General features: G+C 26.7%; 1 protein-coding gene across 1 annotated transcript; it reads right to left on the reverse strand.

Moving 5' to 3' along the window:
• Positions 1 to 2,938: 2,938 nt before the first annotated feature.
• On the reverse strand, positions 2,939 to 3,529 carry LOC145836842 (transmembrane protease serine 12-like). Its single transcript, XM_082944613.1, has one exon. It carries the CDS (start codon positions 3,527 to 3,529, stop codon positions 2,939 to 2,941), a length of 591 nt encoding a protein of 196 aa, XP_082800739.1.
• Positions 3,530 to 16,470: the final 12,941 nt, after the last annotated feature.

Here is a 16,470-nt window from a genome sequence, read left to right on the forward strand (position 1 = left end):
ATATTTGATTATTTTGATTTTTTTTAGATAAAAATATATTACAGGAACATTGTAAAATCGCTTTTTGCCAACTTGCTCTGAAATAAAAGGTAAACATATGCCAATATTAAGCAAGAAGTTGATACTTCTTTGCTTTTTTTATTAAAAAACTTTTTTGCCTTAGGTAGCAACAATAAAATTTACTGTTACCCTACAAAAAACAACAATTACAACTTGTATAAACACTAAAATTGAAACTTTTTTATGCTTTTTAGTTTATCAGTTTATTTTTAATGAGCGATTCGTTTTAAATTTAATGTTTTATTTTAGTTTATTCGTAGACATGTTTAAAATAAAAATATCATCTGATTTCAATAAAATCGATCCTAATTCTAGTTAAGATCCGGATATATATTTCTAAAATTAGGACACTGGCAGTTCTTAGCAAAATTCGCGAGATCCGGTACTTTACTACTCAATAGTATTTAAGTATAATAAATACTATTGAGTAGTAAATAGTTTAAACTCAATAGTATTAAATTTTGGTAAATTTGATCATTGTGAGTACTGCAGATCATCTGCCTGATAACAAAAAGAACAGAGAACTTTTGTCAACATACATCACAGCGAATCATTTAAGTTTAAGTAAAAATATTGAGTTAGTTTGAGTAAACTTAAGTTTTTCTGGCTCCTTAACACAACTTCTAAACTTTAAAAGTGATAAATTTATATATTTATAAAAGATAAGATAAAATAAGTTTACATTTTTTTGTCTATTATATAAAATTTGAAGCTATATCTTTAAAAACATTATAATTTAAAATGTTAAAATTAAATAAGTACGTTTAGATATTTATCTTCAGTTGCATTCAATTTAATTTATTCATAAAGAAGTTTGAAACCAAATTGGTTTTTGAATTTTTTAAATTTGTTTGAAACGTAAATTTTAACCATTTTTGCTAATTTTGATCAGATCTGTCTTAACTGGAAACATTTTTAACGTTTTATGAAAACTAAGCATCCTTTTACACAAAGCATTTTTACAGTTGTTTTCTTTTTTTTGATACTTAACCATAACAGATAAAAAATAGGGTAAAACATGACATTTTACTTTACGTATTATTGTTGTATGTTGAGTAATATTTTAATTGAGAGATATTTTTAAACAATTACTTAGTTTTGAGTTTTTGTTTAGGTACTGTTACTTCTGTATACAACAACAGTTTTATAATGTTTAAGTATTAAAGATTTCAATAATAGACTAATTTTCAACTGTTTATGTGTTATTAGAAAAACACCAAATATACCAAATGTTTTTTTTGCAAAAGTATTCTAACTTTGTTACGCATATCTCATATGTTTTATACTGCTGCCAAATAGCATTGTTTAAAAAAAAGCTATCTAAGTATTCAAACTAAATCAGTGAAGGGGTATATCTTTTAAAAATTAATATTTTGAACAAATGTTTTTAGTTGGAAATTTCTAATAAAACTTTAATTTAAGCTGTAGTTTTACTATTTTAAAACCTCTTTTTAAAATTTATATAATATGTTTACCTTGTAGCTTGATAAAAATGAGTTAAAATAAAATATGAATAATAAATAAAATGTGTTTTAACAAACTAATTAGAAAAAACAAATACTTAATTACAACTTAAAAATTAAACTTAATTAAACTTTGAAAACAGTTTAAAAGTTAGGATGAATTGATGTGCTTAAAACTAAAGTATTATAAAATGTATAATAGAAAAGTGGAAAGTAATATAATACCACCTTGTTTAAGTATTAGTAAACCTGTGACAACTCATATCTACACTCATCTGGGTTTTCGGATAAAAGTTACAAAGATTAAGTAATTTTTTGAATGTTTATATTTTAAAGATCACTAAAAATCTTACACTTTTCTGTTTCTAGGAAAAATTATGTTTAAATATAGGGCACTAAAGTTAAGTTCGGTCCATAAATAATGGTGTAAGAATTAAAAGCAACTATTAAAACTTTAAAATAACAAAATTATTCTATCTATGTAAACAACTGTTAAAAACCTACTGTTTAAATCGTTTTAACTATTTTATATAAGATTTTTTAAGGATCTAATTTTTTTTTTATGCTTAACAAACATAATGTGTGAAAGATAAGTAACAATTATTTAAAGCACACAATTTTAAAAATCTGTATTCATTAAAAAGTGCACAGGATATTGTTCATTTTTTACGTTTTTACAACTAAAGCTGGTATTATTATTATTATCATTATCATTATTGGTAAAATTTTTATGAAACTTATAAAATATGAAACTGTTTTAGTAAGTAATAACAAATAGTTGTTTAATAAAACTATATTTACACTAGACACTTATCTCAAAGTAAATTTACAAAATTTTTTGAATTGATCTTAAGTAAATAAGTACATATTGCATAAATTTTAGCCTAACCTAAGAACATAACTTTTATTGTTTTCTTGTAAAATGATTAACCTTTTTTCTATAATTAAAAATAATCTAAAATTGAACATTTTAAATGCATAAAAAAAAGGTTTTAGTGTGTCAATTTTATGATCAGTTTAGTTAGATGTACTACACTAAAAAAAAAAACATATATTGCTATTTTTTTGTTAAAAATAAATAATTACCAACTTATTTTATGGACCTGTTGAAGTATTGTGCAAATCTTTAAATTAAAACTTAGTTTTAAAGACTATCATTTTCAATATAAAATAATTTTATTATCAACACTTTTAGTTAAAATTTACGATAGCTAATGAATGTTTTTGTTTCTACTTATATATCACGTTTTATTAAATTTTTTAACAGTCCATATTTTCAAGTCAGGTTTGCTTTCTTATACACAAGTTTCGTAGTAATTATGGCTTTTACAATTGAACCTTTACATTGAACACCACCAACTTCAACATATGGAAACTGACGTAAATTTGTCTGATTTGATTTGGTTGCTTTTGTTTTAATAAAAGTATCCTACTGCTGTGGCAAAAACTACTGCCCCAGCAATGAAGTACGGATACATACTGTCAGACGGTTCGTTAGCCTCTTTGTGGATCCAGCTTTTAATTTTGCGGACGTCCATCCCCAAGCTCGGTCCGCCGGGAAAACATTTCTTTCTGACGTCACCGCACCCGCTGCCGTGAACTGCAAACACCACACCTTTGGTTAAAGGGTCATCCCCTTTTTTGAGAGCGCAAACAACCGGAGTGCCGGAATCTCCACGGGAAGTTTGTTTGCAATTTCCGTAGTTGCAGCCGTAACAAAAATGCAAATTATGATTGAACTGGAACAAACCATGAGTTTGCGCGCATTTTTCGCCACTTAAAATGTTGACAGATCCCTGCCTTGCGTGGTTTGGCTGATCGAATGAATATTGGAGTATGTTGTCTTCATTACGGATTAATTTATTGTATCCCCATCCTTGTACAACGCACTTAGCATCGGCATCAAATTTCGTCTCGGGCTCAAGTAACTTCGCAGGTTCAACAGTGTCTGTTATGTCAAACTTCTTTTTCGTATAAATGAGAGCTACATCGTAATCATTGTTCATAGGGTTATAGTGTTTATGTACAATAATACCATTTTTATAAATAGTACGTTGCTGCGTTGTTGTGTTACTATAAACTTTCCAGTTTTTTGTACCAGCTAAAACGTCGACTTTGTAATAATAATATTGTGTTGTGGTTCCATCAACAGTTTTGTTTTTATCTGCTACGTTGTGAGCAGCAGTTAAAATCCAATTCAACTTTATAAGGCTGCCAGATACTCTAATAATCCCAATTCGTTCATTTTCCTTATCCAATATTTTCATGAACACTTTTAAGCTCACCAAGTGTTTCAGTGTCCCATCTTTGGCTTTCAATTTACTGATTACTTGTGATTTTGTTTGGAAAAACAGCAAAAAGATTATTAAGAAGCAAAGTATCTTTTCCACGCTCCAGGACATTTGAAAACCTGTCTCACAAAATTGAAATATTTTATTAATAATTATACTTTTTACAACTTTTTAGTCAAGTTTTGTAAATTCACCGTTTTATGACGTATTTCATCAAACGTTAATTAAATAATCTAAACAGAAGAACCTGTAATTATGAAGATTACCCAGTAAGATAAAATTTAAAATAATATACGACTGTATATTAATAAAACCATTTATATTTACCATACTATGCTGATCTTCTAATTAAGTTGGCAACAAATTTAACAACTTTTTACTATCTAAAGTAGAAAACGAAAAAGGTTAGTCAATAGTCACCTAATAGATGCTAACTTAAAAATATGAAAATTCATAAAAATAACTGTTAATTAAGACATTTTTTTTATCAACACCTAAATAAAAAACTCTTACAATCACCTGATTTATGATGCCTTTAGAAATATAAAAACTATAAGCATCTATCAACACTGTTTTTTTTTTGTTTATTTATCAACAATTAACTAAAACACTTGGTGTTGCTGTTATTATTCATTAATGACTTTTTATGTAACTGTTTAGTGCATATGTTTTTTCTTATTAATGCATTAATTTCTAATGATGTAAAATAACTAACTTCAAAAACAAATGTGTAGATATATTTTTGTTTCAGTTTTACACAGTTGATCACTACAGAATCTCTGTTCACTCTTGCCAAAAAAACTTAAATTATCTGATAAGTATTACTCTTTAATTTTATAAATGATAAAAAATCGATATAAAGTGTTTATCTATTTTATTTGAAAATTAATTTAATACTTTTAATTTAAATAATACAAAGTCCCATTTTATAAAAAAAAACAAGGAGACAAGTTATTGAAACTTATATGTTCAGATTGAATTACAAAATATTTTCTTACAGTTATAAATAAACTTAGAAAATTGCATTAAAAAAACTAAGCGAGAGTTTTTTTAAACTAGTAGCCAAGCATAAGGCTAAATAACTTATGAGTTAAAAGTTTACTCAAGTTCATTTGTATCTAATATCAAAAGTTTACTAAGTGATAATGCTGATAAAAAATAAAAGTGTAAAAGTTTTTTTTTGGTATTAAAAGCTACTATACAATAATATACATATATAACACAAATATATAATACATAGCACTAAATTTACAGTAGCTATTCATACGGTAATGTCGAACAAACAGATTATGACTTCTTTAATCAAAACTTTTGATATTTGTAAAAGTTTATATAACAATAATTTTATTTCAAAACTTTTTTATGAATCGAGATTATGTAAGTACGTTGTTTACAAGCTTTAAATATAAAGGTTAAATATAAAAAGTTATCAGCTGTAAAGTTATGTCAGTTAGTATTATACGCTTAGTTGTTTGAAAAAACAGTGATATATCTCTACTCTTTTAAAGGAAGAACAAATATGATAGAATAATGTTTATCAATAATTAATCAATTTATTAGTCTTATGACTTCTGAATTTTAACAATTTTAACTTTGTCTTTTATCACTAAGGTAGTCACTTTTCTTTAACCTTAAGATAATAATTTGTATTTTTTTTTCCTAATATCAGTAAAAACCATTCTCATGATTTTCAAAGTTATTTTTTCGGAATTTTAGTTATATAAGCATTGGCAATTTTTTGAGCAAAACATAGTTTGCAGAGCAAAGTTTACAGAAAATAAGCAGTATATGTTATATCTTTAAAGTTAAATAACACATTCATAAAAATTAAGCATATAATGAAGAGTTAAAAACATTTTAAAAGTATTTTTTGGACTAAACTTTTTTTCTCATAAAATTTATTCAGCAAACTAAGCTTCGCTAAAACAGTTCGCATTTAATAACAATTTCGAAAGTACATGTAAATTTCACGGACAGTAAAGTGTTAATTGAGCATTAAGTTTTTATCTGAGACAAAAACTTGCAAATACAAAACATAATAAGTTGTTATCTTGAGACAAATGAAAAATAACTAACTAGGTAACTAATTAAGTAAATCATATATTTTAAACATGCTCTATAAGTAAAAATTTAAAAACTCTAAAAAATCTCTCTGTTTAACTTTCATACTTAGGGTTTAAACATTTATGTAACTGACCTGCTTTAAAAGCAAAAACTAAGTAATTATGATTAAAATCCACAAATCTATCTAAAAAGCTTTAATATCTTCATGTTGCTTTATAATTTGAATTTAACTTTAGTTATTGTTTAAGTAGTAAATAAATAAAATTACTTAAACAAAACCTTGCTGTTGCTTCAACTTCTAGATGGTAATAAACATTGAAATGAATAATAACCCAATCTTTTTACACATTACTGTTAAAGATTAATAATATTGAAAATTAAAACACGATCTTATTATGACGTAACGTGTGGAATTTTGAAATTGTATAATTTTTTGTGTAAATACTTTAAGCTTAAAATTTTAAGTTTGGCACAAAAGTAAGCAATTTATTTCCATAACTTTTACTTAATTTCTTATAAAACTGTTTAAACAATGGACTGACTCATTGAGTAGAACAGCCTTTTATATGTTGCATGCCAATTTTTCAAAAAAAAAACGCGGGCGGCACTGTATAAAAAAGGTCTTTCGCAGGCCGTAATTATTTTAGAATTTTTGCTGTAATCAACATAAAACACTACTTTAGACCCAAAGTGTGATAAAACCAGCAATAGTAGAGCACTAGTAATGAGTAGTGATTAAGAGCCTAATTGTAAGCCTTAAGTAGATTAACATCGTTTATTACTGTTTTTAAAAAGGTATCTTTTGAGCTGAAAACTACCTTTCGAGCTGCATATTTTGGCTTTGAGAGCTGCATTTAGCCAGCGGACCGCAGTTCGCTGACCTGTGGAGTAAAAACTAGCTTGCTGAAAAATTTAGAGAAATTAAAATATACTTAGTCTATTTTTATAGTTTGTAAATCTTTAACCGTTTTCTAACAGTCAAACCTATAATTAGTATTGTGTAAAGAATTTATAATGTTTTAGTTGTGTTCAACTAATTTGTTTGTGAAAATTTTTGTAGCTGTAATTATAAATGCAGTTTAACAATTAGTTCAAACAGAAATATACTTTCAGCTTAATAAACAGTTTAGTTTTTGTGACAAAGCAACAAACAATGGCACTGGTCGAAGTAATAGTGGGAGGATATGAGTTGGTCGAACATATTGGAAGCGGGGGTTATGGAGAGGTTTACGCGGGAAGAAATGAGGAAACCATGGCTGAAGTTGCTATAAAATTAGAACTTTGCGGCAACAGAACACCTAGACTTCACAATGAATACTACTTACATAAAACAATGTTTTATTTTTGTTCAAAATAGATTACATAAAAACTAAATTAATGTTTTTTGCGGTACAAATTAAATAGTTTAAATAGCCTCATTTACATTGTGTAGTAATTATAAGTTTCAATGTATGTATTTTTTTTTAGTTAACAACAATAAAGTTTGAATAAGTTATCTTTCCCATTAACGTGAGTTGTTTGTTTATATTATGATTTGTTGTGTAATTTAGCTTACTTTACTTATTTTAGACTTAATAATCACAAATATTATATAGTTTTATAACAGTCGGATTTAATAAAAAGTATTTTACCTATTAATAACTATTATCTGTAGAAAATATCTTATTTTATTGAAAACATGTATACACCTACTTTATTCTATGGTTCTATTCTCTCATTACAGTAATTATTTTTTTACAGAACCCAGTTGAAGTGTGTTGATTCGTTGAAACACAGAAACATATGTTGGTAGAATAAAGGAAGATTACTGTATAATTTGTTTTTATTTTAGTTAAGTTATTTATTTATATATTATACAATATTTTGAAACTTAAAAATAAAACTTTATACTTTTATTAATAAGAACATGAGATTTAGACCTTTTTCTAATTCATGATTATTATTCACAATGTTATATTTTAGTTTGTACTTAAGCTAATATAGGAAGAGTTTTTTTAAAGAAACTATAAACCAGTTATATAAACATTTAAATTTTATAAACTAAAAATTTATATAAACTATTTTTCATTATTTCTTTATTTAGTAATTTATTGACAACCTTTTGTATAAAGGTAGTTTCATAGACTTCAAGGTCTGCAGATTACGAAAAGTCATTAAAATAAAATAGCTCATGTTAAAGAAATATCTGTGTAAGAGGTTTCTATATAACTTGAAGGTTTTATAATATTTATTGGATAACTTAAAAAAAAACTGTTTTCTAATGATTGGCAACATACATATCTTGTGTAACAGTTTATATTTTTTATTTAAACAAATAGCAGACAATGCTGTACTGTATTATTTTCCTACTGTAAAGTATTATGAGGCAAGTGTAAAAGTTAAAGAAAACAGGTACAATGTATTAGCTATGGATTTGTTAGAGCCTTCGTTGAATGTTTTGTTCGACCATTGTTATAGAAAATTGTTTCCGAAAACAATTTTAAAGCCGGCCATACAAATGATTAATGCACTTGAATTTGTTTAAAACCAAAGTATTATACACAGGTTGATTTAAATATTGAAATTGTTGTAGTTTAGTATCATATTAAGACTTTTTGTAAACTTTTGATTAAAAAAATAGTGAGATGAAATATTGATTTGTAAATGATTTTTAATACAAGTTATAAGTTTTGAAAAAGCGTTCTAATTCTAAAAATAAATTATTGATATATTAAGTTGTTCAACATTATCGTTTTAAACACTAGATTCTAAGATTTTTCTTAAGTATACTGTAAGTAATTTTTTACAACAGGGACACAAAGTCCTTAAATTTTGATATGGTTGTAAATAATAATTGCAACTCTGTCTACATTATAGACTTTGGATTGGCTAGTAGATACATGAGAAATAAAAGGCACATTCGCAGAAAAAAAAGTTTTTTTCCTCTAGGTACTCTCCGATAAACAGTTATTTTGTTATTATATAGTTTAAACAAACTATTTCTTTTTGCGTGTTGATTTAGGTATTCGAAGATAAAGATACATAGAAAAGTACAAACAGTCATTATAAAAATATTTCTAGTTATTAAAAGACTGAAGTTCAGAGAGAGTTAAAGTTTATTGAAGAACAAAAAAAGAGCTCAAAATATTTGCTTTTAGGACCTGGTGCACAAAGAAGTTTCTTTTTATCGAGTCGTACACCATGGATACCTTTTAACGGCTTGTCCAGGACGAACTAGTCCTGGAAATAGATTAGAAGATTCTAAAAAGTCCAGGAATAAGACTAAAATATGCTACTTCGCAAGTTCAAAAGTACAAATAGCCGGTTAGTTTTTATTTGTGGAATATTTTCTGATTTTTTTATAGTATTTATCTGTTAAGGGAATTTAAAGTTAAGTAGAATTTAAATTTACACTACTACATTAACTAGATACAATAGCCTTTTAAAATTATATTCTACCTTGTGTTTGTAAAAACTTGTCTCAAATCTATCAGGATTTTATACTTTTCTTTTATTTTAAGTTATGGAAATTATTCAAATCTAATTTTACACTACTTAATTTTAACATTTTAGTACAATTATTAGACATTTAAGTCATAAAAGTTTTAAATTTAATTTTAAGTGATCTTTATAGTTATATAAAACTTTTTATTGTTATCTATTAGTGTTAAAAAACTAAAATCGTTCTTTAAAAAGTTACATAATATAACTAAAAACAAAACTAATAACTTATTACTAGAATGAAGGAAAATCGGATTGAAAAATTAATAAGCTTAATGTTTTTAATTAAATTTAATACATGTATATATATATATATATATATATAAAATCTCAAGCAGCCAATAAAATAACGTTGCTTTATTTATCTCAATAACTGACTATATTTATATAAACACTTATTTCTCAGACAAAACAAGTAAAAATTTTATAGAAAAACTAGCTAAAATGAAAATACAAAATCTATATTTTACTATTTTACTTGTTGTACAAAAAAAATAAGAATAAGCATTTATCTTCTCTTAATTCAGGGTTTACCTGTAAGCAATCAGTCATAAAATTATTACATCATGCAGCAACAGAGAAGTTTCGACCTGGGCTTAATTTTTTTCTCCACTTCAAAAACATTTTAATATCTTGGTACAGTTATTTTTTTATCGGCAACAAACTCATCTAGCTGGTTCGAACCGTCGATCTCCTTACTTCTATATCCTCTTTCGAGAAGATCTTCTTTGTAGTCATCTGCAGTCGGCTGCGGACTGTATGGTCTTACGTGTTTTTCGAACGGATGCGCAAGTCCAGCAGCGTTGTCTTCGTCCATGTAAAGGGGTCGTAATTAAATGTGCGCGTCCGCAGCTTTTCAGATTCCAAAACCTCGTTAACAAAAGTGCACAATTTTGAACCGTTGACGTTGTATGCATCTGAGTATTTAAATGCCGTATCTGAACACTCGGTCATGTAGACTCCCTTGCCGAACCACCCGTTTTCAGATGAAACCCGATTGTAATATCCCACACGCTCCGATTTTGCTCGTGCCGTGGAACTACATTAAGTTGTTTTTTTCTCGCCTTCCGTCATTGTCGGATTGTTTTTAACAACTTTGTAAATTCAAAAGCCTTTAACTTGTTGCGTAGTTTTAAAATTTTGTAATGGGTTAGTGGTTAAGTAAAAAAAATCCTTTATAAAGTTGAATTCCTCCGATTCAAAACCTAGTCTTGTAAGACTGTATCTGAAACTTTTATCAGTGACAACTTCCATTTTGTTAAATATTTTATGTTTTTTTGAAATTTAGCTTACTCTGTAAAATTAATCATATAAGTTAATCAAGATCTATAAATAGTTTTTCTTATTACAAAGTAACTCATTATAGAATATATTAATCAGTCAAAGTAGAATGAGTTGTGTGAAAATTAAACACCAGGTCAGAATTTCCAGAAGGAAGGAAATCGTCCTTATAGGGTTTATTTGATTATTCAGGAAAAATGAAGAAAATGGGAAAACAGAGGCGCATTTTGAATTTCGAGCAGTTATAGATGTTTTACTTGTTTTGCTATTCTACTAATTTAATTTGTTAATTTTAACCCTGATGTATGATTTAAGCGCAAAAATCTATTTAGATTTAGATTATTAGATTTAGGTTTAGATATAAGTTATGCTACTAAAAATAAAAGAACTGAATACTTGTTTAGATCTAAAACTCTGCTTTACTGGCATTTTCAAATTTTTAAAGTTAAAAAAAATCAAGTATCTGAGAATACTTTAGATTTAATTTTCTTAAGTTTAACTACTAAAATTCAATGCTACTGTACAAAATACTCTATAATTAACTAAAACATATTTGAAACTCACTGAAACACTGTTTAGGCACGCCCCTTGCTAAAACTAAGGTAAACGTCACAAGTTAATGGTTTTTTTATTACTCTTACTGTTATCAAGACTCTTATTTGTCTTAGGCTTTCTTAATTCATGCAGTGTATCAATACAAATTCAAATGACATTATCTCATTAATGGAAGGACTTTTGGTGTCAAGCGACACAACCAAAATGCTGTTTGCACGCATATCCCTAAATATTTCAATAAATTTGACGAATAATTTTTAAGCATAGAAATAAAGTGTTTGACACGATTTGACAAATTCAAAAGCTTTGCCCGCTGATGTTGGGCATCAATTAAATTGTAATAGATTTATAAATTAACTTATTTATCTTATTAAGAAAAAAAGCTTTATCTGTTTAATAAATTTAGATTTAAATAACATCATATACAAGTACACATTAAAAAAATAGTGTTGTCCAATGAGATTATTTGAAAAAGAGATAAACCTTTGAAAAAACATTTTGTTTACTAAATTTTTAATGCGGTTTGTTTTCGACCTGAAAACACAAAACAAGTACACGAAAATTTACAGAAATTTTTCAAATCAAAATATTCATGAATTTTAAAGCAAGTTTTTAAAGATTATTTCTCCATTTTAAGGCTTTATGGTATTTTTATCACGTTGTTTTTGTTTTCACCAATGCAAAAGCACATAACAAAATTTCAAACTGACTAGTTTTTAAACAAGTAAGCTGTTAAATATTTTGTTGGTACACCTATGAATAAGCTATTCATGATCGTTGCGGTACACGTAACAATATGAATAATAACACTAAGTTTTCTTTTTATTTAAGTATTTTTAAATACCATGCAAAAACTTTATTTATGCTGCAGAATTTAGTGATAAGTGAATTTTTTAAGATGTAGAAAAAAATATTGTTTCAGTTGCTTCTCACCTATTTTATACTATACGTTGGTCATTAGCAACCGCTCATATTTTATTTATTAAATACAGTTTTAAAAATAATAATGATATGATAAGTTTAAATTTACAATAAGTTGTGTAATGTTCACAATTTTTCTAAAAAAACTTTGAAATTACGCAAAACCAACTTTTTATCGATCTTTTTTATTAACGATTAACATAAAAAACTCGAAAAACGCTATAAGAATTTAACCAGTCGTTTTATAACATAAAAAAGGATCGCAACTGATAACAATAAAACTTATAACATTAATTTTAACTCTGATTGTATAATTATTTTGTTGCTAAATGAACTTTTCAACATTTTTACATTAGTTGTTTATAGGTTAACATTTTTTTTTTCTAACCTACTTTGTAGGTAAATAAAAGTAACCAATTAGATAAAAGTAACGTATTTTAAACATAATGATAAAAGTCTGTTATACAAATATGTGTTTATTAAAAGTATTTTTTAACTGTTTGAATAGAAAAATTATAACTTCTTTTACTAGATTTTATTTTCAAATTAAAAAGTTATATCTTAGTAAAAGTATTTAAAGCAGTATTATTTTTTAAAGTTCGTCGAATTAAAATGGTAGTAATGATTTTTATTACAAGTAATAGTACTTTTACCTTTTTTTAATTAACAAACAACAAAATAGTTATAAAATTTATTTAGATTCTAAATACAAATTTAAATTTAAAAAAAGGTAGACTTTAACTACACATTCTACATTAAGTAGCAAGTATAATTTAAAAAAATTAACAAAGTAACAATTGATACTATTCTAAAACTTGGTATTGGATAGAAGTTTGTTTAATGACAAATTCCTTATGACTATGTTAACTTATCGTTTTATAGCGTAGAAAAACTTTGATTTAAAAATCAAAACGGTTTCTATACTAAAGCGTTGATAATACAACTTTAAACTGCATTTATACAAAATTAAAAGTAAAACTTTGATGTAAAGTTTAAATTGAATGGTAGAGAAATGAGAACAAATCATAAAACTTCAGGCAAGTGTACAAGTTAGCTGCAAGTTTATGAATATATTTTTAATTCAATACATCAAACCTCAAACCTACTTCTAATTTTACCCTTTTCGAGCTGCAAAATCAAACGAGCCGTGCAGGTTTGACCCCACTTAAACGAATGCGATTAATCTCCGCCCCTAATTGCCCATATCGAGCAGTTTAAAGGGGGAAAACTGCTAATTCCCGCTCTTATGAGTGTCGGGGGTGAGAAATTGTCATTGATCAAGTATAGCGTTTCGTCAGATCTGTCGGGCCGACTTTTTATTTTTTACATTACACTCATGACTCCGTTGAAAAGTGCTCACGAATAACTTTGTTTAATGTTGCGTGTATATTAATGTGATGGGTTTAAAACTATTTTTAGCAGAAAAATTTTAAAATGTTATGTTGGTTCTTTGGCTTAAATTTGTTTGAAAAAAAAAAATTTTTTAAGACATTGTTGAAATGTTCCTCCAATTTTTTATTGCAACCTTTGTTTATACCACTCAGATAAAATTTCAATTGTTTTAATGCGTATTTGTTTTATTTAAAAAATAAAGTTTGTTGTCTATTGTGTGTGTTAGGCCTTGTTACGTATACATGCATTTTGGATAGCTCCGATAGAAATATAAAATTTAGTTCAATTTTTATAAGAAAAAAGTATAGTAATGCAATCAGCAATGCTGTTTACTCACAACTAAACCAACCGCAAAAGTTTAGTAAAATCAAACTTGGTAAGTTTAATTTTTGCAACTTCTTATCTAAAAATCGTTTCATCTTGCTTACACGGCCAAAGAAAATTATGACTTTAAAAAGTTCAATATTTTTAAACATTCAACGATACACTATAACTTTATACAAAAGAACATGTATTATAAATTGAGAGTTAAGATTTCTAAACCTTAGATATAAAAAAGTAAAAGTAGTTTTTTATATGTAAGTATTAACATTTTACTTTTTGGCTTAAAAGTAAATTATGACCTTCACCATACGACCAGCAGCATCTGAGACAACTTAGAACCAATTTCGTCCTTATTAGGAGTCATCAGGTATAGTCAAGAGAAATCGCTGTTGAGATTTAACCAAATGAGCTAATGTACAAAGTACTAAATCGACTGTTTGTAGGTAAAGTTGAATTTTTAGCTTATAACTTCTTTAATGAGTTTTTAATAAACATTGATTCTTTTAATTTTTTGATAATTTTGATGTTTTTATTATTGAACGAACATATATGTAAAAAAAATTGTTTACATATCGTGATTAGTATCGAACATTAAAAATTATTTCAAAGAAATGCCTATAAGCCATCAGTGCTTATCTTGTTTATAAAAAACAAAACTCCAATGTATTATGACATCATCTAAAGCTATTGTTCTATTATACAGTATATCATTTTTAAAAAAAGAGTACATTAAATAGTTTGATAGGTAAAATTTTTCAACTAAAGTTTTCAAAGCTTCCAAAAATATGCTAATGTAAACTACTTTAATGTAATATATAGTAACATTTTTTAACAAAAGATAAAACATTTTTTGACGTTTTTTTTAACAAAAATTTGACATAATAACAAAACATACATACAACTATATTAGGTATTTAAAACTTTTTATAACTTATTTGTCAATTAACTTCCAATATATTTTCTTTGATGTATATTTAAAAAATTCTATTACAAAAGATACAACAACAGTTTTTTACATATTTAAGTAAATGTTATTTATGCCAATATTAGCATATAACTATTTGCGGTATATCCGTTTTTAAAGGTAATTAAAGTCTGAAAAAATAATTTAAATAGTTAAAATTCAAGTTAACTGTTGTTTTTCTAAATTAAAATACATTATTACCTACATATATAACTGTAAGAAAACTTGATAATAGGTTCGCATATTTATATGATATTTTAAAAAACATTTTAAAAACTGTTATCGCTTTATAAAGTTATTTTTGTTATAAATTTTATTTTATATAGTTTATTCTTTCAAGACTTTAACTAGTAAAATAAGTATATAAGTTGAAATATTTGCACACTATTTAAAAAAACATATAATTTTAAGTTTGCTTAAGTGAACTAAGATTATATACAACTAGTAGCTTTAACTTAGGTATTTTCAAATTTAAGAATAATTTATTGATAATTGTTCGAACTGTAAATACATTAAACCATAAAGTCTTAAATCAAAACATATAAATTACAAATATGTTACACCATAAATTTTACAAGCATTTCAAAAAGTAGCTAATTTTTTAGGCAAAATTTCCAAGAGTTATATTTGAAACAACAGTTTTTAGTTTATAAATTTTATAAATCTACTTTTGATTTAAATTGAAAACGGCAGACGCACAAAGGTGAACCTTTAGTTTTTTCTTTGATAAATTTTGTTGTTAAAACTTACAAATGTGCATGGAAAGCGTTGAAACAAAGGTTTTTAAGTATTTTGATTATATTTTGTTCTTTGCCTCGTATAAACTTTATGCTGCTTTCGCTAATTTCCAAAACGCTACTTTAAACTTAACAAACTGACTTTTTTGGTTTATCATATAAAATCATGAGATGAAACTGTTTAAACTGTTTAAACATTTAATTGATAAAATACTTTCAGAGCAAAACAAAAACTGTTTTAATAGTTTACAAGAGTTAAAGCTCACACTTACACCAAAATTTAATGTTTACGACTGCACAAACCACTCTCTATTTTAGCATCACGCATACGCGAGACGAAAGTTTTTGTGCAAATAAATGATGACAGCGCCTCAAAAAAAAAACTGAACGCCATTTGAGCAAACAAACTTTATCGGGCAAGGGCAAATAAAAGTAGAATAGTTTCAACAAAACGAAAATTAAAATGTTAACAATGGTTTTTCGCGGTGCATGTTATTAACAAATATTTCAACTGTAAACACTGCATGTGTGTGTGAGAAAAACAAACAGCCGGTGCTGACATCGATCAGCGAAAACTTTCCCCTGTTTCAGCACATGCACCTGAAATCCCCCGCAACCGCTTCCTGGCAACGTGCGAGTCGACAGGCTCGTTTCCTGGTGACGAAGCCGCCCCGGGGGCTCGCGGTACCCCCGTAGAAATGTAAACCGCGCGGCATTTGAGTTGTCACGAACGCGCGAGGCTAATTTGTGGCGCTTTCGATTCGGCACGTAGCTTGTATCTGTCCGCTTGTCAGAATTTGAATAAATGTTTTCGTTAACACTTTCGGCGAGTTTTGTAATATTTTGAAAGTTTTATGATATTTGTTTTATTTCGGCTGTTCATTTTAAGCTCGGTTGTTTTGTTGTGCACCGTGGGCGAAAATGTTTGCAGTTACTTA

Source organism: Thalia democratica, chromosome 5, assembly GCF_965202585.1.
Source record: "Thalia democratica chromosome 5, ktThaDemo2.hap1.1, whole genome shotgun sequence".
In the NCBI taxonomy this organism is placed as follows: Eukaryota; Metazoa; Chordata; class Thaliacea; order Salpida; family Salpidae; genus Thalia; species Thalia democratica.